Below are 25304 nucleotides of genomic sequence, written 5' to 3' on the forward strand. Positions count from 1 at the left end.
TTTAGGCATATTTTATATTTATATAATAGAAACGACAAAATTGAAATATAGAAATTATACTGATTTAATTAACTAAACATTCCGTAGACATGTTTTAACATACTCTTAAAAAAGTATTAATATAAATAATCCAATGGATATAAAAAAGTATCCAAAGTGGTTAAATTATGAGGATTGGGCAATCAAACCCCTCTGCTGCATTGCGTGTCGTCTACTACCTAAATACGTTATGATGACGTGAGTAATAAACTGCACACAAACACACAGAGATAGTGAAATACACGATGGACAATAATCACAATAGCTTGGTTCATCTTGAAAATTGAAAGACGATAGATCCTTTCTCTTTCTCTTTCTCTTTCTCTTTCTCTTTCTAATTCTAAATTTCTATTTATATAACGACACATGTCAACCGCCCCGTTCATTCACGCGCGCTGTTCCTACAACCTCCAATTTTTCAAACGCAACAACAATCATGCCTCATCATCAACCATACCCTCTTCTTCTCATGTTCCATCCTCATCATCATCATCATCTTCTTCTTCTTCCAACTCTGGTTTCACTTTCCCTTCTTGTAATTCTTTTTTTTATCTATTCATTCTCTTTTTAAATACCGACTTATCTGTTAAGCAATATATGTAGCGGTTTTATTACTTGCTGATTGATCGTTTAATGCGGTACAAGGCACTTTATATTGGAATTCATCTCTAATTTTTTTGATTTTCGGTTTGATTTTAATGTTATTGTTTGTTGATATTTAATTCTCTGTGTTCATTTAGTTTACACTAGTTTTGATTATGCATTACAAAAAATGAAGATAATCAATCATAAGCATGTTTATGAAAATTGAAGATGGAAATTTGTCGTTGCCTTGCGACCTTAACTGGTTATAGAGTTCTAGCAGTGAAAATAGCCTCTCCCTGTTTTACTTTGTTGTTGTTTGTTTTTAATTTTCCAGGTAAAAGAGATAAATAGATGCGATTTTGTATGACAGTATACAAAGTACTTATTTGTTAGATTGGATACAATGCTATAACATAATACTCCTATTTATATACGAATAATTCAATCTTTCTAGTACTTGTCGTAGTTCACTAATGCTACATGTGATAACTGTAACATTCTGACCACACTATTAATATAGGTGCATTGTGGTGGGCGAACTTTTTCAGGTATAAACAGTGGACAGAGACACCAAGGCCTTAGAGCTCAAGCTATGACTACTCCCACTCATGGAAAGTCTATTCCTGGAAAAGGGAATTCGAATGACGAACCTGATCATATTGTTGTTCTTGTTCATGGTATCTTGGCTAGGTATATTAATGTTGAGAGAATAGAAAGCTGCTTGAATAATTTGTGTCAAAATTTGAGTGAAGAATTGATATGATCTGTCTGAGTAAAAAGCTAAATCACTGTGTTGAATGCTTAAAAGATTAGGTACTGTATTGAAGTTTGACTGAAAATTATTAGGTACTGTATGATTGTGTCCTGTATGATTAGGTATTCAATTGAAGCTTGGATGAAAATAAATATGGTCTTCATTTGTGGATACTCGTTTCATTTTGAAAATTTCTTTTTCGTTAATTGCATAGTTTTGTTTTGTTGTCTAATAAAAATAAGCTCTTATGTAATTCTTCCATTTCAAAAAGCTATAGATGTCACTTTCTTAGGTGGCATTAGAAAACCTTTTTTTAATGGCTCAAGAGTTGCAGAAAGTAATGTGAAGTAAATTTGTTTGAAAAAATAGTTCAAAGGATAAATTGTTTTTGCAGCTCCATCAGAGTCAACTAATCTCAGGCTCAAATGTGATTTAGGAAAAGCTAGAGGCTAAGTAGATTGTACTTAGCTAGTATTTCATCTGCTAGGGTTGACCACAATAGAAAGAAGTCTTATTGCACTGAAAGGGTATTCCACAGTTTTTGTGACTCACCAACCTTGGTTGCTGTTTTTGATCCTTTAATGTCAATACTGTGTTTAGAGTTTAGACTGTGTTTTATTCGAAAGTTTTGTTATTTCTAGTTTTTCTACTTGGTAGGCATGAGTGGGTCTATTCCTTCTTTGCATCTTTCCAATAAGTAGTTAATCAGTTGATGATCCAGCGTATGCTATTATAATAATTGGATGTCTTGTTTATGAATAGACGACACTTTTCTTGTTTTCTTGTTAATCGTAAATCTGATTCAGTTGGTAAAGATAATCAATTTATATTCTTACAATTTAGCAAATGGACATATGAAAAGTGCCCTCCACTTTACACTTTTATCTCATTTTTTTACTGCAAAATTTTCAGCAATGGATCTGTCATATATTCACTTCTTTCTGTTGGTAATTTGGTTTTTGTTCTTTAATTTAGTCTCATACGAAGTTGTACTAATGTTTTTAGTTTTTACTAATACAGCACAAGTGACTGGACATATGCAGAAGCAGAGTTGAAAAGGCGCATTGGAAAAAACTTTTTAATATATGGTCAGTGCATCTTTTTTCTCTTGTGGTTCTATACATTATATTTTGTTTAAACTTTGAACCGTATTTCTCTTAGTTTATTTAGATTAAATTGTTACTTTTGACATATGCTTCATTGTGAAATTACACAGATGACTCAGTTTTTATTTGATGGACAATGTATGTCTGTATGTCATGCATAAAGTGGTCAAAAATCAAACACCAGAACAACAGTTAATTTTATTGATTGACTGCCTAATGTATTGGGGGTGATTGGCTGTGAAACCTTAGCCAACTCAAACTTGATCTACTTTGTTATAGTTGGACACTGCCGGGTTTGACCTGACTTGTAAATCAATCTCACTCTTGCACTGAACCTTTTTTCTTTTATTTATTTATTTAATGCATGAGAAAAATTATTTGTAGAAATTGGGAAGTAGTATCCTAAGCTATTTAAGATAAAATATTGGTCTTAATGTTGTGTAAAGTTCTCCTTTGCATAGCTTGAGTATAAAATTATTTCTTGCCAGAAGTCACTTAAAATTTATTTTAATATCTGCAGCAAGTTCCTCAAATACTTTCACTAAGACATTTGCCGGGATTGATGGAGCTGGAAAGCGATTAGCTGATGAAGTGAGTCTTGAGATATATGCAAATTTATGTGTCTAAATTTTGTTCTTCCAATTTCAGTTCAGGCAATTTGGAGTTTCTCTTGAACCTTTTCATGTGTATGCTTATTGCCTTTCTCGATGCAGGTCATGCAAGTTGTTAAAAAGAGAAGGAGCCTGAAAAGAATATCCTTTGTAGCCCATTCTTTAGGGGGCTTGATTACCAGATATGCAATTGCGGTCCTTTATTCACCTGACGCGTATAGTAGGGACCAATCCTGCGATCCAGGGAACGGCTCCAAAGAAAATTCTGAAAGAACAAGCTTTTCAAAAGGAGGGCTGATTGCTGGGTTGGAGCCAGTAAATTTTATAACTTTAGCAACTCCACATCTTGGTGTAAGGGGAAAAGGGCAGGTCTGTCATGGACTTCTAATTGAATGCTCTATAATTCTATATCACCGTTCCTTGTGTTGTCTTATTTTGCAAAACTCAAAATTGTCTTCGCCCATTTGATGAATGGGTTTGGATGGCCAATCCTCCAAAATCATATCCTTGTAAAACCTTGATATTTCATTAGCAATAGCCCCATTATTCCAAAGTCCTAACCTAACTTCCATCGTTGAACTCCATTTCTGTAATGAAGTTCCTCCTTTTCTCAGAAGCCATTCATTGAAACGACTTTGAATTTGAATCCTCCTCATTGGCCCATTGGAATTTTTATTATTTTTCCTCTCTCTCTTTTTAGTATTATTGTAGTTTCATAATGTGCTGTTGTAATTAAATCCAATTATTCATATTCGAGGTCAAAACAGCCTGCAGCTCCGTTGTTTCTGAATAACTTATTCACTCTTCTGCATTGTACAAATGTTCTTCCTTTGTTTCACCTTTAATTGACTCTGAGTTAAGTTTTGATTGAACTACTCTCTTTTTTATTAATGGATCTGCAGAAAATCAGTTTTTCTTTATTAGTTCTTTCTTCATTTTATCCATGCTTGTATTTATATATCGAAACTATTTATTGCATAGGCGTAGGCCTTTCATAGAACTTTTATAATAGAATTGGAAAGGAGTGGAAAGAGGAGGGAATTGAATAGGAGTGCTAATAGGGTTTGTTCAGTAGTAGTTCCAATGACGAGAGCAGCTCACAGTAGGATTTACAGTATCCACAAACAGACCACAATATGTAAAAATATTTATTTATCTGCAGTTATCTTGTTTTGAAATCATGAAGTCATAACTAGAAAATAATGCTGATAAATGAGACCTCAGAGTTCGAATCAAACAAAAATATGAATGAACATGTCTAAACTATTGTTCCCTCCAACCCTTTGTTTAGATGTCTCATCTGTGCAGTTCATTTCATATTTGTCATGTAATGCATAAAATTTACAGGCCATAAAGACTTGTTTTAACTGTTTACTATGCATGTTTTTCAGCTTCCATTTCTGTTGGGTGTCCCAATCTTAGAAAAGCTTGCTGCACCAATAGCTCCATTTGTAGTTGGCCGTACTGGTAGTCAGTTGTTCCTTACTGATGGTAAACCGAACAGGCCACCTCTTCTTTTGAGAATGGCTTCAGATTCTGAAGATGCAAAGTTTCTGTAAGTAAAGAAATTTACATGTGCTTACTGCTATTCTTTTTCAGTTAAGTAATCTGGTACATATGAGATTTACTGTTTTGTAGATCTGCACTTGGAGCATTTAGATGTCGTACTATTTATGCTAATGTTTCATATGATCGTATCCTCTCAATGTGTTTTTTTATGCTTTTACAATCTGTTTAGGTATACTAATAATAAGCTTTTGGCTCTATCTTCCTCAATTTTGGTAATGTCTTTAACTTCATTTAGATATGGTTGGGTGGCGCACATCCTCTATAAGGAGGGCAACCGAGCTTGGTAAGGTGAAGATTATGATTTCTTCTTTTGGATTTTCTCAAATTTTGTTGTTATTGATCTCTAATATTTAACTCATAGTTTCATATCCAATAGTATGATTACTATAAAAATAGACCACCAGTAAGATACTTGGGTAGCAATTGGTGCGCCAAAGGAACAGGATATATTTGTTCTGTATACTGTTTGTTGACCATGGAATAGAACAGGGTATACATGTTCTGTTTTATGGTTGGGATTAGCTGATTATAATGGGAAACTATCATCAATTACATTTATATCCCTATCTTGTATGTTGAATTTTTTCTTTTCCCCATCTTTGCTGTGTCAAACATCGTAAGTAGGTATGATTTTGCAGATTTAGGAAAATTACATGTGCCATAAAAATGTGAGTGTTATTCATTTAAGTTTAATTCTTCCAAAAGCACCTATGTTCTTTCACTTGAAGAAGAACTTCACCAGTTTAACAGTTGAGTGGAGCCTTAGAATTTTTAATTATCAGGATGATTTTAACTGTGTTTACTCAGTTCATCAGTAGCCATTCCCTTGCTCATCATAATTAATTTGAAATTCCTAGTGGAATTTACTATCACTGCAGAATCACAGGCTATCTGCATAAGATTAGAGCCTGTATTAAAAAATACATTTGGTAATAGTTGTAAGTTGTATCTGCATTAGTTGATCAAATACAATGCTGGTTTTCTTGACTGTCCAGTAATCCATTTGAATAAAAAAAATGGACAGAAGAAACTGAAATTTGAAACTTGAAATTAAGATGCCATGAATGTGTTGGTGGTGTCATCCTAGTTTAGTGTAGGTTCTGTATTGCAACTTGGAAGAGAAATTATTAAATGTTGTAAAAGAGCGAGGTGCTGGCCTCCTCAGTGTTTAGTACAGATTCTGTATTGGAAACATGGAAGAGAGAAATTTCAATACATGAAAAAGATAAACAATTGAAATGTGAAAGATAAATATCCATATATAACTGTTTCTAGAGTACTGACATTTCTATTTACTGTCAGCCTCCTCGCCGATCATTAGATGGATACAGGCATGTGGTTGATGTGGAATACTGCCCCCCGGTTCCTTCAGATGGACCTCAATTTCCTCCAAAAGCAGTGAAAGCAAAGGAGGCGGCACAAAATGCACCCAATACTCAGAATACTGTCGAGTATCATCAAATTATGGAAGGTGATTATTATTGTCAAAAGTAATATAAAATATAAATTATCTGTTCTGTTACTTTTGTTTTCCCACTAAGCACATTATGCATCTTTTTTAACAGAGGAGATCATTCGGGGGCTTCAGCAGTTGGGATGGAAAAAAGTCGACGTCAGCTTTCACTCAGCATTCTGGCCCTTCTTTGCTCACAACAACATTCATGTACTTAGCCACTAAACTTTGCTTTCAAGGATGATGGTATCATATATAAGAGTTCTTAACTTGAGTAATCGTTCGATTTCAGGTGAAAAATGAATGGCTTCACAATGCTGGTGTAGGAGTGATTGCTCACGTCGCTGACAGCTTAAGACAACAAGCGTCATTAATTTTGACTGCGAGCTTGTAGCCAGTGTATGTAATTTCACAATGCCTGAAATATGTTCATAACTGCACCATACAAGATGAAAAATCATTCTTTTAACAGCCATTAACATACAACATCTTATCAAAAGAACAAATTTCTTGCAAGCATATAGTAGTTCTTACTTCAACGTCTTAGTAGGGAGATGCATCATCATGCATTCCTGCCAATGAAAAATATATATGGTTTGTGAGTATTAAGGTGACTGGTATAGACATGGATTCTTATTGGAATTTTCAAAAAGCCTTACAATTTTGAGCTTCTACCTTCGCATTTGGGGATGAATGTAGTTGAAATTGAAGGTCTTGTCCTTGTCATGTATTATAATTGTCATTGACATCAACCTGTTATGTCTCTAGCATTTTCAATGTTGGGTCTGAACTGTGATCTTAGTCACATGCACCTGCTTTTTCTGTTATATACATATACCACAACCCAATGAATGGTCTCTATTTTCACATGCCGGAGTTGATGTTTATAACTTGACGTCTATGGCATAGTGTAATTATTATGATTTTGATGATACAAACAGGTCTTACGAATCATATTTGGCTATACAAAAAAAAATATAGCAGGATGATGGTATCAAATTAGACAAATGTATAACAGTAGACAAAGATGCGTCTTTTTTAATCTTTGACGATAAACCACTATCGGATGTTACTGATAATTCAATTGAACTAATATATGCTTAGAGTAGCTTATTTAGCAAAATTAATTATAATGTTACTAAGGTTTAGGTACTAATTTTAGAAGAATTTTTCTGTAATAAATCAAAGCCAAATCAAATATGCACTTGAAGAAAGGTGGTAATTCTTGTTCTTAATCATTTAGATATGCCCCACCGCCCATAGTCTTAAATATTATTATCGCTTTAGCCTCCCCTTACATTTTTAATCAATTAGTGCATGCCACTTATTTTTATTCAATCGGTGTATGTCTTTACCTTTTGGAAGTATATATCATTGTTGTCATGTCAATAGTAACTGCCAACTGATAATGAAAATAGAAATATTTCTTTTTGTACATGCGAAAAGGAAAGAATCCAGTGAGATAATAAAAAGGTGTTATAAAAATCGGTTCGTGTCGGCCGGTTCGTGTCAGCCAGTTCAATCGGTGAACCGGTCTTAATATCCATACAGTACAATAATTATATCAGTCAAAATCGGTCATACTGACCGGTTCTCAATTGAACCATACTGGTCATACCGGCCAGTTTTTATTTAAAATTAATTTTTTAATGAATTGAAAAAATATTGATATTTTTATTGATTTTTCAACATTAATAATAATATATTATATTTTTATATTTAATTTTGCCGGTATGTGATTTAATTAGTGAACCACCAGTTGAACCGCTATACCATTATACCAATACCCTAAGCGGTTTTGATGACCAGTATGGTATTAATAACACCGCTTTGAACTACATAACTTTTTTTTGGAAATATTGTCCTTCAACAATATTATTAAAATTTTAAGACTTATATTCACCAAAATAAAATTAATACTTATGAAGGATTTTAAATTTTAAAAACATAAAGCATGGGTTTATTAATTATTATTAAAAAACACCACATTAATATTTCCAAAAACAATGTTGTATTACTAGCCATTACTCAAGTGGCAATTGAAAACCCCACAAAAAAGCAGGGAACCAATATTCAAAAGAAAAAGGTACGAAATTTTGAAATTTCATTCCCACCAATCATTGCAAGCACCCTCTGAAGTCTGAAGTCTGAATAGTGCGTGAGAACTGTTACCCGCGACCATGACCATGACCGAGCGGTGCGGTCTTAAAAGAATTTTCCCAACTAATTTGAACATGCCAACATGGTTTAAGAAGGATCCAATTGTAAATAATTTTAGTATTTAGGGGCATGTTTAAAATTCTCAATTTGTGGGGGACAGATAGTAATTAATTTTTTATATTCACATATTATATTTGTTTAATAATTCTTCTAGTGTTAAATAAAAATCATTATCATAAATTAAACAATTTAATGTTTTTATTTTAATTAGTAATCAAAGAAATTCATAGAAGAAAATTATAAAAAAATATAAAATATTTCCTGCAAAAAAATAATAACTTAAAGTAAGGATGAATACCTCTTTATTTTTTTGACTGTACACAAATTTATTTTGTTTTGAGTTTTTGCAGCTTATCATTTAGAGAAAGAATAGTTGCCCCAAAGTTCGTTTGACCTAATTAAGTTACATACTTGAATTATGAGTGACTTTCTCAAATTGATAAAATTAAATATACACTTATTGGTTTTCATTTTGTCAAGATAATTATGAGTCTTCCATAACAACAATTTAGAAAAATAATAAATATTCCTAGAATTTATTTTATTATGCGTGTCATATTAGTTGTATTACTTTAAAAATATTTTGAGTAATATGTGTATTGATGATATAGTTAGTTTAGATGTGAATGACTTATTTTGATCTTATTGTATGATATTTCGCTTTTAGAAGAATTGGAGCTATTGCTTTTGATAATGTAGTGCACATCAAACAATACCAAGTAAAACTTTCTTTTGATGATGGATTTGAATTTTTTTCTAACAAGATCACTAAAAAGTATAATTCTAATATCAAACAATAAATTAGAAAAAAAAAAATACAAAACCACATTGAACGTAGGAAATAAGAGACAACATTTATACATCGTACTTATACTAAAAACATTTCAATCAGACATAAATTCACAAAGCGAGAAAGTGAGTGCGTCACTAAAACAGAGGAGAGAGAAAGCTTGCAGATCGTGATCGATTATCATCCATGGCCTCCACCAAAGAACGTGAAACCTTCGTCAACACCGCCAAGCTCGCTGAACAAGCTGAGCGCTATGAAGGTCCCTTTTCTCTCACCCATTTTTCATAAAGTTTACTTTTTTATTATAAAAAACCAATTTTATTTTCCTGATTCCTCCGTAATGAGAATCTCCACTATCTTCAGTGTTCACCTTCATGATTCATATAAAGATCATTTTTTTCCGTAAAAACAATTCATGGGTTATACTGTTTTGATGTTACTTTGCGTTAGATTTTATACACTCTCTTGAATATTGGACTTGGGATTTTGAAGAAAAAATGTAAATTGTAAGTTTTGTCTTCCTTTTTTGTGCGTGGTTAGAAATGGTGGAAGCTATGAAGAATGTGGCGAAGCTAAATGTTGAGTTGACTGTTGAGGAGAGGAACCTTCTATCTGTTGGGTACAAGAATGTGGTGGGTGCTCGTAGAGCATCATGGAGGATCCTTTCCTCCATTGAGCAAAAGGAAGAAACTAAAGGAAATGATCTGAATGTGAAGAGAATCAAGGAGTATAGGCAAAAGGTGGAATCTGAGTTGGACAAAATCTGTAGTGATATCATGACTGTTATTGATGAGCACCTTATTCCCTCTAGTCCTGGTGGTGAACCTAGTGTGTTTTTCTACAAAATGTGAGCCATTTTGTTCTTAATTAATATATACCTCAATGAGAATTTAGAATTTGATTGTATTGATCCCCGTTGTTGTTTGCAGGAAAGGGGACTATTATCGGTATCTGGCGGAATTCAAGCCTGGTGATGACAGAAAAGAGGCTGCTGATCAGTCAATGAAGGCATACCAGGTCTGCTTGTTCTATTCAGACCTGTTGTATCTATGTGGTTTATAAAACGTTAATGCTTGTTACCTGCCTTGACTATTGATATTCATTGTACGTGAATCATGGTTTTAGCTTTTAACTTGTGGTTGTAATTAAACTGCGCTACCACAATTGCGGATAAATGCCAGAAAATGTGGTCGCAATTGCGACTGCAATGCGTATGAGAAGACCATCAAAACTGCAATATTGTGACCCCAATTACAGTCGCGGTCTTGCGGACCTCAATTTAATGTGCAGATTATATGGTTATTTGGCATGCATTTGTTAACTGAAGCCAGAGAAGAAATATGTTTTCTTTCATTTATTAGTTCACAATTCTTATTGATTGGTATTTTTTTATTCTAGCCTGTTAAAATTAGTGAAGGTCATACAAGCATGGTAACTGCTAAGTGCTAACATTATTGACTTGTCTACTTTTTCCCTTTTGATGGAAATAGTTAGTGGTGGATTGTTGTATGTAAACTAAATTGCAGGACTGTATTAAAACACTGCTAATATGTTTCTTATGTTGATGTTATTATTGCAACCTGTAGATTATTTGAGGCAAAACTCATCAGTCATCAGTGATGATATGAACTACTCGTCATTCCATCCAATCATTACTCGTTCTAGTTAACAATTCACATTATTCCGACCAAACACAACTTTAATGCTATTGAAAGTAGCTACCGAACTCTTTGTTTCTTTGCTTTTCCTGATTTGATATAGCAATGCTATCATTTTAGTTGATAAGTTTTTATGTTTGTTCTATGTTTCTCCTTATTTGGGTAGAGGAAAATTGAGCGTGGAGGCGAAAAGGGTAGTGCTTATTCTTCAATCATGACAATCATTATCATTATACATTCTGTCTTTGACTGACCTATGAACAGTTGTACTTGTGTGACACTGACATTCATTTAGATGTAGACCTAGCCAGTGTGACCAATGTGAAGTTGTTTGTTAAGTTGCAAATCTATTTGTCCACCAGTTCATGTTAGTCATTAATTCATATATATTGCAGACCGCTTTCACTACAGCAGAGGCTGAGTTACCTTCCACACATCCCATCAGATTGGGCTTGGCTTTGAACTTCTCCGTCTTTTATTACGAAATTTTGAACTCTCCTGAAAGGTGCGCGGTGTGCCTAATATTATCTTTTTACCTTATGGTATTACTATTTCACATTCCAGCTACCCTTTGTCCATGTGCTATAAGTGTATGTCAATACAAATTTAACATGGTGCTCCTCATATTTCAGGGCCTGTCACCTTGCTAAGCAAGCATTTGATGAAGCAATCTCTGAGTTGGATAGCCTGAGTGAGGAGTCTTACAAAGACAGCACACTTATTATGCAGCTTCTGAGGGACAACCTCACGTTGTGGACTTCTGACATCCCTGAAGAAGGAGGTAATCATTAATGGATTTGTTTGTTATCTGTCACTATGCTAGTTGGTCTTGTCTTTACTGTAAATGAAATATGTAAGATTCTTTATTTTTATTCCATTGAATGTCCTTTTCATATAGAGATTGTCGACTTGTCATGATTTAGGGTTGCTTGGTATATTTGTTTGTATTAGGCTGTTGTAACTTGCAGAACCCTTCATTTGATGTTTCGTTTATTCGGAAAGAAGTTGATGATGTTCATAAACTAGTTTAATCACAGTGGTTTCTGTGGCTGTTATCAGAATAGATCGCCTTGTTGACTAGATGGATGTTCTTGCTTTATTGTGTTTTAGAACAATGACCTGAAGGAGTAGATGGTTATAAATCTCAGAGAACTAGATCTTGATTTGTTCTAGCGAAATGTCAACATTCCTCCTTAGCAAATAATTGAAGAATGCTATGTTCATTATCAGAATCTCACAACATGGAAGAAACGTAAAAGTTTCAGTGCGAAATCATATCAAGCTGTTACTGTTAAATGTTAATTGCTTTCAATGAAAGTAACAGCTAGAAATTTGATCTCATCAAAGAATCAAATATACAGCTAAATACAACAACAACAACAACAAAGCCTTAGTCCCACTAGGTGGAGTCGGCTATATGGATTAAACGAAAACATATAGCTAAATATAGCCAAAAATCAAGTGGTGTTTTTAGTAGTGGTCAGGATCACGGACTCATACTATACTGATATTTCACTGTCTTTTCAAATTCTTTTGGGTATTTTTCCATATTTAGTTCCCTACTATTGTTATTTTTGTTACTACTATGGTCCTGCCAACCCCAACTTCAGTATTTCTGATTTCCCTGGTTAATAAATTACCTAAATTTTTTACAGCTGATGAACAAAAGGTGGAGTCTGCCAAAGCTGCCGGAGGTGATGCAGAGGTAAGTTATGTACCGAGTACCAACTTACCAGATTGTATGTGTTTTAATTTTTAGCTTAACAATACAAAGTTATATTTTGCAGTGAGGTGATGCAGATATTGACTTATGGCTAACGGAATTTGTGGTGTGTATACCAAAGATTAGTCTCTTGGAACTCTTGGCAGTAGTTTTTTCTTTCTAGTTTTGCTCTTCCAAGAAAGCTTTTAGCTATAAACTATAGGTACTGTAATAGAACATGAATTTGTTCTCCTAGAAAATTGCAAGCCATAAGGTTTTTCTCATTTGGCTAAATGGAAGATTGTTAAGGTTGCTTTGGATACCTTTCATTCTATTCATGTTTTCTCTAGACTGCTACTGGAGACTGTAGTTTAGATGCAAGAGTGTTTGGCTGTAACTTAATAGATTGTTTCCTTTTGACTTATAATATATCTTCACAAAGGAATGCTGACCGGTATTCTTTGCATAATTGACTTAGAAATCAACTTTTGCCTATAAACATGATTTATGATAAAGCATTGTGACGTTGTTCGATACATATAGCCGATCCCACATAGTGACTTCATTGTTCTTGTTATATAACTAATCAAAGGCATATCTTGGGTATTCATACACCTCAAAGTTGATATTTCCTAAAAAGTTTTAAGTTATTAAGTTCATGTTCATGAATGACTTAATATTTTAACATACCCCTTCATGTAAAAGTTATCTGAGTTTAAAAGCTTGGAAAATGTACACACTATTATATCATATATGTTGAAACTCAATTTTACCTTTATAACCATTCTTGTAAATAAGTTATCTACAGTATCACATGGAATAACTTATCCACACTTCAAGCTTCAAGAAACCTTTTTGCAAGGGAATATGTTTTAATATAAAAAAAAATCTTGAGCTTCCACTAATATCTAAAAGTTTTGAAGGAATGTGTTCCAAAATTCTCTGCAATTAGCCTTATCCTTAACAATATGTATGGTTGGGGTGAAAAAGTAAAGATAGAAAGTTAGAGGAATGAAAAAGGAAGGAAAAGAATATTTTCCATTGATTGGTTGCGAAAAGAAGGAAGGAAATAAAAAATGGTGGGACTGTTATTATGTTTTATCTCCAATATTGGGAGGAAAGTAAGTAGAAAAATTGGATCGGGATGGATTGTCCCAAAGTATGTATTAAATCATGTTCCAAACTAATAATGACAAAATAAAAATAGAAAAAATAATAAATATTTAATTATTTTAATTGACATGATATGTTTTTATTGGTTTATGACATGATTCGGGACATACTTTAGGAAATAAAATCCTTGTCCGAGAAAATTAGTGACATATTTTCTCGTCGCTAACTCTATATATTTAAGTAATTCGTACTTCGTGTTAGTCATACTTATAAATGTCGATAATTTCCCAAAATTTCAAATAAAACAAACTAACACATGCATGTCATTATTAATAAGCAAGATGCTAGTTTAGTGATGTAAATCCTGCTAGAGGGACATTCATACACCACGAAAGAGATTAGTTCATTATTCATAGCGTGAGGAAATATTCTTGATGATACAAAAAATATCATTACTAATAATAATTATATTATTTTCTTTTCACTTTATCTCTATTTTCTATCATACCAAACAACTATAAAACCATTACACTTTCTTCTCTCAACTTTTCTTAACTTTTCTTTTGTAACCAAACACAGCGCAAGTGCTTAAGGTAAAGAATTCTAGCCCCAAGCAAAATGGAGCAACAATAAGAATTATCTCCAACACTGAAGATACTGAAAAAACTAATGAAAAAACTAATATGATATGTCACTTATATCGTTTTATATATAAGAAAATAATATTTTTCTCACTAAAAAAAGAGAAGAGAATCTTGATTCATGCACCACACATATATGTGAAACTAATTGAATTACAAACTATTAAATAACATTGGAATATAATTTCAAATATCAAAATAACATAAGTATGTGTCTAATTGTGACCACACACGTGAATAGCAAGATAATAGTCCTTCTTGGTCATTAAAATTGTGTGAAAAGTTTTTACTATAGTTGCCATGACTAATCACGAATTTTTATCTCATTTTTCGGGTTCACATAATCTCAAATTTCGTTAGCAAAAGAGGTCAAGAGAGAAAGAATGAACTGGTCAAAACAACAATTTCAACCACCAGAAAAACAATGAAGAAATAAGACCTCACATAAGTAACTAACATACCAAAAATAACGTGAATCATATATGGTATAAAAGACAATAATAATTTCTCTCTTGAACACAGTCCTCCTAAAATCTCCAACCTTTAACCAAAGAAGAATAGAATTAAGATTCACAATGGCAAAGTCTACTACCATCATTGTTGCCTCAGCCCTTTGTTTCTTGTCCTTCCTTGGTTCCGCTAATGGCGTCGAACGCTTCTTTGTCGAGGGCACTGTTTACTGCGACACATGTCGCACCCAGTTCCTCACTAGGGTTAGCGAGTTCATGCAAGGTACATAATTTGCATATTAATCATTGATACGATTACTATTGCCTAGCAAAATATTTTGGATACTTTAAACTCTAAAATGAGTTTAATGTGATGTTAGCAAATATTGGATTTTGTACATGTCCAAACGAAGTGCAATGCAATTGGGACAAAATATATAGTTGAAATTGCATACCACAAATATAATTTACTGTCACATACATAACGGTTAGAAAAAGTACAATCCATAAGACATATACAAGCTATTAAATTGTGGTTGTCATTAGGATGGTGATTATGTTACACTTATGGTAATTGCAGACAATTGCGGTTAAATGTGTCTGCAATTAGACTTGTAGACCACGATTTAAAACCCGTCATAAATGATTGATTTCGACATAACTGCAAGCTATATATGATTAAGAATCTAAAATCTAAATCATGATGCACCATGGTGATATTTACTTAGGTGCAACTGTTAGAGTGGAGTGCAAGGAAACCGAGGGATCCCAAAATGTAACATTCAGCAAGGAAGCTACAACAGATGCTAAAGGGTCCTACAAAGTAGAGGTTGATGGAGATCATGAAGAGGAAACATGTGAGGTTGTGCTAGTGAAGAGTCCAAGAGAAGATTGTTCTGAGGTTGATAAAGAGTCTTATCTTGCACAAGCTGCTATGATCAGCATCACCAAAAACAATGGAATCACTTCTCCTATTCGCAATGCTAACCCACTTGGTTTCTTGAAGAAAGAACGTCTTTCTGTTTGCAAAGATGTGCTCAAAGAACTTGGACTTTCAGAAGATGGCAATGAATTAGATTAAACTAGTTTATAACAACATTCATGTGTGATTCATATATAGGAATCAATGAATCCCTTTTAGTCATAAAAGAATAATGATGATATAGGTCAATCTTTTTTTTAATCCTTAATTTGGTGCGATAAGAATAATATATAAGTATGTACTTTATATAATGTATATTGGGGACTTTTTCTAGAGGGTGAGATTTGGATGACTATAGGGTACCCGTTTCATCCTTTGTGTATGTAATAAGCTTACACTAATCCTATTATCAACATAACTTTTTACAGATATTTTTTCCCTGACCTAAGGTTATCATCCTATAGTGTCTTTTTAAAATCATGCAAAAGTTGAAAAGCACACAAAAGGATACAACGACAAAATTAATAATAGAGTCTTGTACCAAAAACTAAAAAGCTTATTCTATATCATTGATATTTCAGGAGAGCTTTGGTTTTGCATTTTATTGTGTTGTCCTTAAAAAAAACATTGTATCGTCACAAGTACGTTCTAATCCAAATAATCGGATGAGGGTTATCACTCTTGGAAATGGTGAGTAGCATATGTTTTCTTCATAAAAATATCAAATTATATATAATGTTAAAAATATCATTATTTGATAATGATCATATTAGTTAAATACTTAAATTATTACTTTTAGCCGAACAAATATTGGTCCAATTGGTAATGTAGGCTCATAGTACATAAGATTGTGGACGACATTTGTTTGTAAATCCATGTGTGAGAGTTCATTTGGGTTTGTGTCGGATTTCTAAAAATATTCAGACTAGGCAACATGTTCCCTTAAATAAATGTCAATATTGCTACAAGCATGAGAAGAAGTTCTTAAAAGGCTCAAACTCTAGTGGATGAAGTTCTTCAAAGGCTCAAACTCTAGTGGATGAAGTTCTTGTTAATGTCATCATATACTCGAAAAGTTTCCCTAATATCTATACTATATATAAAGTCAAAACTTGAAATAATTTTTCTCATAATTTTCATTTTTTATTTTGCCCTTAACATTATTTAATTTTTACAAAAAAACTATATAATCCTAAGCAACCATCACCAATACATTAATTAACCACATATCTCACCTTAAATTAAACATTATCATAAACACACAAAATATAATATAAAGTACACCGAACACAATAAATACATTCTAATTCAAAAAATAAAATATATAAAAATTGAATATGTCGTATCACACAATATTCACTAATAGTTCGTGCCTGTAAACACTAGTATGGGTAATGGAAGAACCACCTTGGTAAGTAATGGATAAAATGAAACGCATATGAATGACAACATTCATATACCCATGTATTTTAAAATTTTAAATAAAAATATAATATCAAATTTACTTATATGGACTTAAAACTTATTTATTTTGAATTTCAATGTTGAGTTTGACTCCCAAATCATGTAGCTGCAAATATTTATTGAGAAAGCAAAGTTACACAAAAATCTGGTATTAAATAAACTGTTGATGGTAACCACATACGGTAGAAATAAAGGGATAAACCAGGAAGCTAAGAGAGAGAAAAATAATTCTAAATTCTCCAACTGTCAAAGTAACAATCATATAATTCTTTTATTATTTTGTCTGATTATATATATTTATATAATAATTTTTAAGAGAAAATATTGGCTATACTTTACATAATCTATATATTATTTATTGGGTGAAGATCCACTTATTCTTAAACTTACTTCTCATCTTAGCCATTAATTTTATGAACATATAATGATTTATATCTATTAACTAATTCAAACCATTGGATTTTCATAGAATTTATGGCTAAAATGAGGAATAAATTTAAAAAACTTACTCTTAAAGTAAGTAAATCTCTCCCCTTATTTATTATTAACTCTTAAATAAATAAAAGTAATACATATAACAATAAATATGATATCAAAAACATTTTATACTCTATTTTTAATATTTTAATATGAACAAAGGTAATTAGTAATGAGATTTCTTAAAGCAGGTAAAAGGATAGCAAGCATCATTATATTGTACATTTTATATCATTCACCATATGCAATAAAATATGGATTAGGACTGAATTAAATGAGGCAATTAGAAAAATGACAAGGATACCCTTCACCCTTGACACATCTCCCATTAACCCACAACCCTATCAGAAAAATAGAGTTCCTATTCCATAATTTTCTCATCTATACAAAAAATTGAAAGAGAGAAAGACCTTAACAAGGTTGACCAGTACCACTTGAACTGATCCTCTGCCGTTTAGATGGATATAGCTGCCGGTAATCATGGTGGTCCACGGTGGCAACTTTCCACTCCTCCAAAATCAAACCCTCATGAACACCAAACTTTTGGACAGTGGATTCTTCGTAAAATCCACTGTCCAGAAAACCACCTGGTGGTTTTGCCTTTCGGCGGCCTGCCCCGATAGGTACGTTGCGGAGGGCGCCACCAGCAGTCCAGTACCTTTGGCAACCTTTGCAAAAGTGCCTAGGCTGATTAACGTTGTAGTTATTGAAGTAACAAAACTTTGTCTCCATGCTCTTGCATCTAGGGCAAACCATGACCTTATCAACTTTTTTCTTCTCTTTCTCACATTCACTTTCTTTCTTATCTTCGCTTTTTTGTTTACCATGCAACGTAATTGTAGTGCCAAACAGCTTAATCCCTTCACTATCTTTCTCTTGACCCATTTTAGAGAGAGATTGGTCGATTATTGTCAATAGAGAAGGTTTGGTTTTGGATGTGGTTGGGGATGAAAGATATTGTGGAAGTGCTTTTATATATTCATATAGGAATAGGATAATGTTAAAATTAAAGTGTTTAATAGTTAGCACAAACATAAAGTATGGGTGCAATGTATAAAATACATGTGATAGACGCCAAAACGTAGGTGGAAATTAAGAAAAATAAAGTGCATACGTTGCCATATTCAACTAAAGAAAAAGGAAAAGTGAAAAGTGAAAAGGGTTTGAAGGATGGAATTAGATCATCTATTTCTAAGAATGTCAATTTCAAAATTTCTGACTAATTAGATTTTAATAAATAATATAAAAATAATATTTTTTTCAATCTTTTATTATTTATATGTTAATATTTAATTGATTTATAAGAGAGAATGAAATATCCTTAAGAATAAGTCATGTCTTTATTTGTATGATACTATGAAAAGCTAGGCATGAACTTTTTATAAACAGCACTGGTCTACGTCATCATTGTTCGGTGCTTAAATGTGAACACGTTGGTCCAATCCAGGTAGATAGTTTACAAAGTGCAAAAGGTGGGAAAAGAAAGTTTGATGGGAAAATGAATTTTGACTCTACTTTTTATAGTTCAGTACGTGTACGAGATTATACCAATATTTTTAAAGCTGGATATCCGATAATTTTATTCATAGAATGTCATTCATTCATTCCAATACTTTTATATTTAAGGTTATCCATTCAGTTTAACTAGTCAATAAATTATGTAAATATATGAGAAATGACCTATATGTTTTGTGAAACTTAATACTATAACTACAATAGTATATTCCACTTTTCTTGATTTGGTTTGATACAACCAGATAAATATATTATACATATGAATTGGAATACCTCCAAATAAGAGATATAGGCTTGACTTTTTGTACCTTTTAAAAAGGCAGTAGGCAATTTTTCAGTGGATCTCGATTGATGAAATTTCATTTTCCTAAAGGTAATTTGGTAGTACTTTTGACACCAAATTAAAGCCAACTATTCAGGTTCCAATGGATTTGTTGGTAAACTTTACTGCCTCTTTTTCCATAAAAAACTTTGGCTGTAGGTCAGAATCGCTTTTGGCACATAAAGTTTTATATAATATTTTGATATCTCATTTCTTTACTAAAGGAGTCTTTATATTGTTAATTAGAAAGCAATCTCATTTCCAACGCATTACCCTGTTTTGTTATTTAGACAAGGAAAGCACCAATTTGCTTTTTCATTGATAAAAGATAAACTTTTTGCATGGGGATTCTTCGAAAGTCAGAAATAAGGTATTATTTATAGTTTTCTTTAAATTGAAGTAGAAGTCTTTGTTCCATTTTAAAAGCAAAGTTATATTAGAGCTTAAATTATATGTCAATTCCTAATGGAATAAGGGAAAATGTTCAACGTTATTATATCAATTTGATTTTCTCCATTTTCCTTTAAGTGAAGGACAATTAAATGAGAGAACACAGTTTTGAAGCAAAGTACATCTATAATGAAGACAGTTTTACTCAATTAAATACTTTTTCCCTTCTAATATGTTGAATTAAACTTATGTTTGTTAAGTAAGATTTATTAAATTGATGTAATAGAAAATATTCAAGAGAAATAGGTTTTGCACTAAAACTGTAAAAAAATAATATTGTAAATATGTCATTCATATTTATGGATTAATAGTCACTAACTCTCAAATAAGATGTGTTCTTCTTAGTAATTAACATATATTAAACTCAAAATTCAATACCTGCTAATCTTTCTTGTTGACACACATTAACTTATATTTTATTTTGGATGATGATGCAATAATGTTGAATTTTTTTTGTAATATCAACGGTATCTCATTGAGGAATCTCTTTCGAGGTGCATGACTGCATCTCCAACAAATGTCATTCCATGAAATCAAACATATGACCTTTTGGTTAACCTAATAATCTAGTAGAATCTTACACCACTAAACCACCCATTTGTTGGTAGATGCAGTCATGTAAACTGACGCTGGATAATTCCCATATTAAATTTTGGGTTTTTTTATATTTTCTAAAACCATTTAGTTGAATTAGATTTTAGAGACTCGTCAAGGTCAGTCTATGCTTCAGGCTCATGGAGACCCTCCAACAAAGTTAAACCGTGGAATTTGAGTTGAATCCTTCTTAATCGGATTGACTGTTATTTGGATAAACAAGTTTTTACTTGCTTTGAACCCACATCCTCTCAAGTTCAGGGTTCTGATTTCATAACAATATATAGTTTTCACCCCTTCTTTATGGTGTTTGTTCATTCCTCCACACTATTCCAATGCCTTTCTACACTTCCTCTATTACTGCAGTCTTGTTATGCCAATGATTCTCTAAGTTTAGCATCCGAGTTGCATTCCGCTGCAACAAAGAATCATGAATAGGTTTGCGTGAATTGGTATGCAGTTTGTAGGAGTAAGCAAATTATGTGACCTGAGAAGTGGTACGAACACATTCGTGTTTCTGGCACTAAAGATCTGAGACTTCTGTGTAAAGTAGTGGACAAGTGATCATAAGTCAATAGAGGAAGCTCATTTAGACATGAAAACGAAACTTTTGGTAACAAAATTGTGTACCAGGAGTGTGAACTTATCCATGTGGTTATGAACCCTTGAAATACGAAACCATTTTCTGAATGATTCTGTGGTCTCCAGGTAGAGCAAGAGGGAAAAGGGAGTGCTGAGAGTTGTAAAGGAAAAGCAAAATGTAAATATGAACATAAAAGTTGTATTGGGCTTAATACGTGCCAATGCACTACGTATCACACAATATTCACTAATAGTTCGTGCCTGTAAACACTAGTATGGGTAATGGAAGAACCACCTTGGTAAGTAATGGATAAAATGAAACGCATATGAATGACAACATTCATATACCCATGTATTTTAAAATTTTAAATAAAAATATAATATCAAATTTACTTATATGGACTTAAAACTTATTTATTTTGAATTTCAATGTTGAGTTTGACTCCCAAATCATGTAGCTGCAAATATTTATTGAGAAAGCAAAGTTACACAAAAATCTGGTATTAAATAAACTGTTGATGGTAACCACATACGGTAGAAATAAAGGGATAAACCAGGAAGCTAAGAGAGAGAAAAATAATTCTAAATTCTCCAACTGTCAAAGTAACAATCATATAATTCTTTTATTATTTTGTCTGATTATATATATTTATATAATAATTTTTAAGAGAAAATATTGGCTATACTTTACATAATCTATATATTATTTATTGGGTGAAGATCCACTTATTCTTAAACTTACTTCTCATCTTAGCCATTAATTTTATGAACATATAATGATTTATATCTATTAACTAATTCAAACCATTGGATTTTCATAGAATTTATGGCTAAAATGAGGAATAAATTTAAAAAACTTACTCTTAAAGTAAGTAAATCTCTCCCCTTATTTATTATTAACTCTTAAATAAATAAAAGTAATACATATAACAATAAATATGATATCAAAAACATTTTATACTCTATTTTTAATATTTTAATATGAACAAAGGTAATTAGTAATGAGATTTCTTAAAGCAGGTAAAAGGATAGCAAGCATCATTATATTGTACATTTTATATCATTCACCATATGCAATAAAATATGGATTAGGACTGAATTAAATGAGGCAATTAGAAAAATGACAAGGATACCCTTCACCCTTGACACATCTCCCATTAACCCACAACCCTATCAGAAAAATAGAGTTCCTATTCCATAATTTTCTCATCTATACAAAAAATTGAAAGAGAGAAAGACCTTAACAAGGTTGACCAGTACCACTTGAACTGATCCTCTGCCGTTTAGATGGATATAGCTGCCGGTAATCATGGTGGTCCACGGTGGCAACTTTCCACTCCTCCAAAATCAAACCCTCATGAACACCAAACTTTTGGACAGTGGATTCTTCGTAAAATCCACTGTCCAGAAAACCACCTGGTGGTTTTGCCTTTCGGCGGCCTGCCCCGATAGGTACGTTGCGGAGGGCGCCACCAGCAGTCCAGTACCTTTGGCAACCTTTGCAAAAGTGCCTAGGCTGATTAACGTTGTAGTTATTGAAGTAACAAAACTTTGTCTCCATGCTCTTGCATCTAGGGCAAACCATGACCTTATCAACTTTTTTCTTCTCTTTCTCACATTCACTTTCTTTCTTATCTTCGCTTTTTTGTTTACCATGCAACGTAATTGTAGTGCCAAACAGCTTAATCCCTTCACTATCTTTCTCTTGACCCATTTTAGAGAGAGATTGGTCGATTATTGTCAATAGAGAAGGTTTGGTTTTGGATGTGGTTGGGGATGAAAGATATTGTGGAAGTGCTTTTATATATTCATATAGGAATAGGATAATGTTAAAATTAAAGTGTTTAATAGTTAGCACAAACATAAAGTATGGGTGCAATGTATAAAATACATGTGATAGACGCCAAAACGTAGGTGGAAATTAAGAAAAATAAAGTGCATACGTTGCCATATTCAACTAAAGAAAAAGGAAAAGTGAAAAGTGAAAAGGGTTTGAAGGATGGAATTAGATCATCTATTTCTAAGAATGTCAATTTCAAAATTTCTGACTAATTAGATTTTAATAAATAATATAAAAATAATATTTTTTTCAATCTTTTATTATTTATATGTTAATATTTAATTGATTTATAAGAGAGAATGAAATATCCTTAAGAATAAGTCATGTCTTTATTTGTATGATACTATGAAAAGCTAGGCATGAACTTTTTATAAACAGCACTGGTCTACGTCATCATTGTTCGGTGCTTAAATGTGAACACGTTGGTCCAATCCAGGTAGATAGTTTACAAAGTGCAAAAGGTGGGAAAAGAAAGTTTGATGGGAAAATGAATTTTGACTCTACTTTTTATAGTTCAGTACGTGTACGAGATTATACCAATATTTTTAAAGCTGGATATCCGATAATTTTATTCATAGAATGTCATTCATTCATTCCAATACTTTTATATTTAAGGTTATCCATTCAGTTTAACTAGTCAATAAATTATGTAAATATATGAGAAATGACCTATATGTTTTGTGAAACTTAATACTATAACTACAATAGTATATTCCACTTTTCTTGATTTGGTTTGATACAACCAGATAAATATATTATACATATGAATTGGAATACCTCCAAATAAGAGATATAGGCTTGACTTTTTGTACCTTTTAAAAAGGCAGTAGGCAATTTTTCAGTGGATCTCGATTGATGAAATTTCATTTTCCTAAAGGTAATTTGGTAGTACTTTTGACACCAAATTAAAGCCAACTATTCAGGTTCCAATGGATTTGTTGGTAAACTTTACTGCCTCTTTTTCCATAAAAAACTTTGGCTGTAGGTCAGAATCGCTTTTGGCACATAAAGTTTTATATAATATTTTGATATCTCATTTCTTTACTAAAGGAGTCTTTATATTGTTAATTAGAAAGCAATCTCATTTCCAACGCATTACCCTGTTTTGTTATTTAGACAAGGAAAGCACCAATTTGCTTTTTCATTGATAAAAGATAAACTTTTTGCATGGGGATTCTTCGAAAGTCAGAAATAAGGTATTATTTATAGTTTTCTTTAAATTGAAGTAGAAGTCTTTGTTCCATTTTAAAAGCAAAGTTATATTAGAGCTTAAATTATATGTCAATTCCTAATGGAATAAGGGAAAATGTTCAACGTTATTATATCAATTTGATTTTCTCCATTTTCCTTTAAGTGAAGGACAATTAAATGAGAGAACACAGTTTTGAAGCAAAGTACATCTATAATGAAGACAGTTTTACTCAATTAAATACTTTTTCCCTTCTAATATGTTGAATTAAACTTATGTTTGTTAAGTAAGATTTATTAAATTGATGTAATAGAAAATATTCAAGAGAAATAGGTTTTGCACTAAAACTGTAAAAAAATAATATTGTAAATATGTCATTCATATTTATGGATTAATAGTCACTAACTCTCAAATAAGATGTGTTCTTCTTAGTAATTAACATATATTAAACTCAAAATTCAATACCTGCTAATCTTTCTTGTTGACACACATTAACTTATATTTTATTTTGGATGATGATGCAATAATGTTGAATTTTTTTTGTAATATCAACGGTATCTCATTGAGGAATCTCTTTCGAGGTGCATGACTGCATCTCCAACAAATGTCATTCCATGAAATCAAACATATGACCTTTTGGTTAACCTAATAATCTAGTAGAATCTTACACCACTAAACCACCCATTTGTTGGTAGATGCAGTCATGTAAACTGACGCTGGATAATTCCCATATTAAATTTTGGGTTTTTTTATATTTTCTAAAACCATTTAGTTGAATTAGATTTTAGAGACTCGTCAAGGTCAGTCTATGCTTCAGGCTCATGGAGACCCTCCAACAAAGTTAAACCGTGGAATTTGAGTTGAATCCTTCTTAATCGGATTGACTGTTATTTGGATAAACAAGTTTTTACTTGCTTTGAACCCACATCCTCTCAAGTTCAGGGTTCTGATTTCATAACAATATATAGTTTTCACCCCTTCTTTATGGTGTTTGTTCATTCCTCCACACTATTCCAATGCCTTTCTACACTTCCTCTATTACTGCAGTCTTGTTATGCCAATGATTCTCTAAGTTTAGCATCCGAGTTGCATTCCGCTGCAACAAAGAATCATGAATAGGTTTGCGTGAATTGGTATGCAGTTTGTAGGAGTAAGCAAATTATGTGACCTGAGAAGTGGTACGAACACATTCGTGTTTCTGGCACTAAAGATCTGAGACTTCTGTGTAAAGTAGTGGACAAGTGATCATAAGTCAATAG

At 32.3% G+C, this 25304-nt stretch overlaps 5 protein-coding genes across 10 annotated transcripts; 3 read left to right on the plus strand and 2 right to left on the minus strand.

Annotated features, from left to right (window-relative positions):
• On the plus strand, window positions 235-6869 carry LOC109362465 (putative lipase C4A8.10). Of its 4 annotated transcripts, none has more exons than XM_019608276.1 (11): window positions 235-574; window positions 1145-1314; window positions 2399-2466; window positions 3005-3075; window positions 3198-3464; window positions 4487-4650; window positions 4734-4789; window positions 4900-4952; window positions 5967-6135; window positions 6230-6327; window positions 6410-6869. In XM_019608276.1, exons 1-11 carry the CDS (start codon window positions 476-478, stop codon window positions 6509-6511), a joined length of 1317 nt encoding a protein of 438 aa, XP_019463821.1. In that variant the 5' UTR covers window positions 235-475; the 3' UTR covers window positions 6512-6869. The 4 variants fall into 4 exon arrangements, with proteins under 4 accessions (XP_019463821.1, XP_019463820.1, XP_019463819.1 ...); XM_019608275.1 differs by having other exon boundaries at window positions 235-556; window positions 1173-1314; XM_019608274.1 differs by having other exon boundaries at window positions 236-574; window positions 1173-1314.
• LOC109362988 (14-3-3-like protein C) lies at window positions 9218-14028 on the plus strand. Of its 3 annotated transcripts, XM_019609124.1 has the most exons (8): window positions 9218-9386; window positions 9668-9974; window positions 10057-10144; window positions 11181-11290; window positions 11418-11566; window positions 12441-12490; window positions 12573-12623; window positions 12709-12844. In XM_019609124.1, exons 1-7 carry the CDS (start codon window positions 9314-9316, stop codon window positions 12573-12575), a joined length of 780 nt encoding a protein of 259 aa, XP_019464669.1. In that variant the 5' UTR covers window positions 9218-9313; the 3' UTR covers window positions 12576-12623; window positions 12709-12844. The 3 variants fall into 3 exon arrangements, with proteins under 3 accessions (XP_019464669.1, XP_019464668.1, XP_019464670.1); XM_019609123.1 differs by having other exon boundaries at window positions 12573-12911; XM_019609125.1 differs by lacking the exons at window positions 12441-12490; window positions 12573-12623; window positions 12709-12844 and adding an exon at window positions 14017-14028.
• On the plus strand, window positions 14747-16027 carry LOC109361769 (olee1-like protein). Its single transcript, XM_019607309.1, has 2 exons — window positions 14747-14973; window positions 15419-16027. The coding sequence occupies exons 1-2, from the start codon at window positions 14817-14819 to the stop codon at window positions 15769-15771; spliced, it is 510 nt and encodes a 169-aa protein (XP_019462854.1). The 5' UTR covers window positions 14747-14816; the 3' UTR covers window positions 15772-16027.
• Window positions 17763-18543, minus strand: LOC109362045 (dof zinc finger protein DOF1.5-like). The gene has a single exon (XM_019607618.1). It carries the CDS (start codon window positions 18436-18438, stop codon window positions 17965-17967), a length of 474 nt encoding a protein of 157 aa, XP_019463163.1. The 5' UTR covers window positions 18439-18543; the 3' UTR covers window positions 17763-17964.
• On the minus strand, window positions 22053-22836 carry LOC109362042 (dof zinc finger protein DOF1.5-like). The gene has a single exon (XM_019607616.1). The coding sequence runs from the start codon at window positions 22728-22730 to the stop codon at window positions 22257-22259; it is 474 nt and encodes a 157-aa protein (XP_019463161.1). The 5' UTR covers window positions 22731-22836; the 3' UTR covers window positions 22053-22256.

Source organism: Lupinus angustifolius, chromosome LG12, assembly GCF_001865875.1.
Source record: "Lupinus angustifolius cultivar Tanjil chromosome LG12, LupAngTanjil_v1.0, whole genome shotgun sequence".
Lineage (NCBI taxonomy): Eukaryota > Viridiplantae > Streptophyta > Magnoliopsida > Fabales > Fabaceae > Lupinus > Lupinus angustifolius.

Coding starts and splice junctions, on each gene's coding strand:
- LOC109362465 (XM_019608274.1), top strand. CDS start 406: ATGTCAACCGCCCCGTTCATTCACGCGCGCTGTTCCTACAACCTCCAA. Junction 2,467..3,004: donor AAAAAACTTTTTAATATATG/GTCAGTGCATCT, acceptor TAATATCTGCAG/CAAGTTCCTCAAATACTTTC. Junction 4,651..4,733: donor TCTGAAGATGCAAAGTTTCT/GTAAGTAAAGAA, acceptor ACTGTTTTGTAG/ATCTGCACTTGGAGCATTTA.
- LOC109361769 (XM_019607309.1), top strand. CDS start 14,817: ATGGCAAAGTCTACTACCATCATTGTTGCCTCAGCCCTTTGTTTCTTG. Junction 14,974..15,418: donor GGTTAGCGAGTTCATGCAAG/GTACATAATTTG, acceptor ATATTTACTTAG/GTGCAACTGTTAGAGTGGAG.
- LOC109362045 (XM_019607618.1), bottom strand. CDS start 18,438: ATGGGTCAAGAGAAAGATAGTGAAGGGATTAAGCTGTTTGGCACTACA.
- LOC109362988 (XM_019609123.1), top strand. CDS start 9,314: ATGGCCTCCACCAAAGAACGTGAAACCTTCGTCAACACCGCCAAGCTC. Junction 9,975..10,056: donor AGTGTGTTTTTCTACAAAAT/GTGAGCCATTTT, acceptor TGTTGTTTGCAG/GAAAGGGGACTATTATCGGT. Junction 11,291..11,417: donor ATTTTGAACTCTCCTGAAAG/GTGCGCGGTGTG, acceptor CTCATATTTCAG/GGCCTGTCACCTTGCTAAGC.
- LOC109362042 (XM_019607616.1), bottom strand. CDS start 22,730: ATGGGTCAAGAGAAAGATAGTGAAGGGATTAAGCTGTTTGGCACTACA.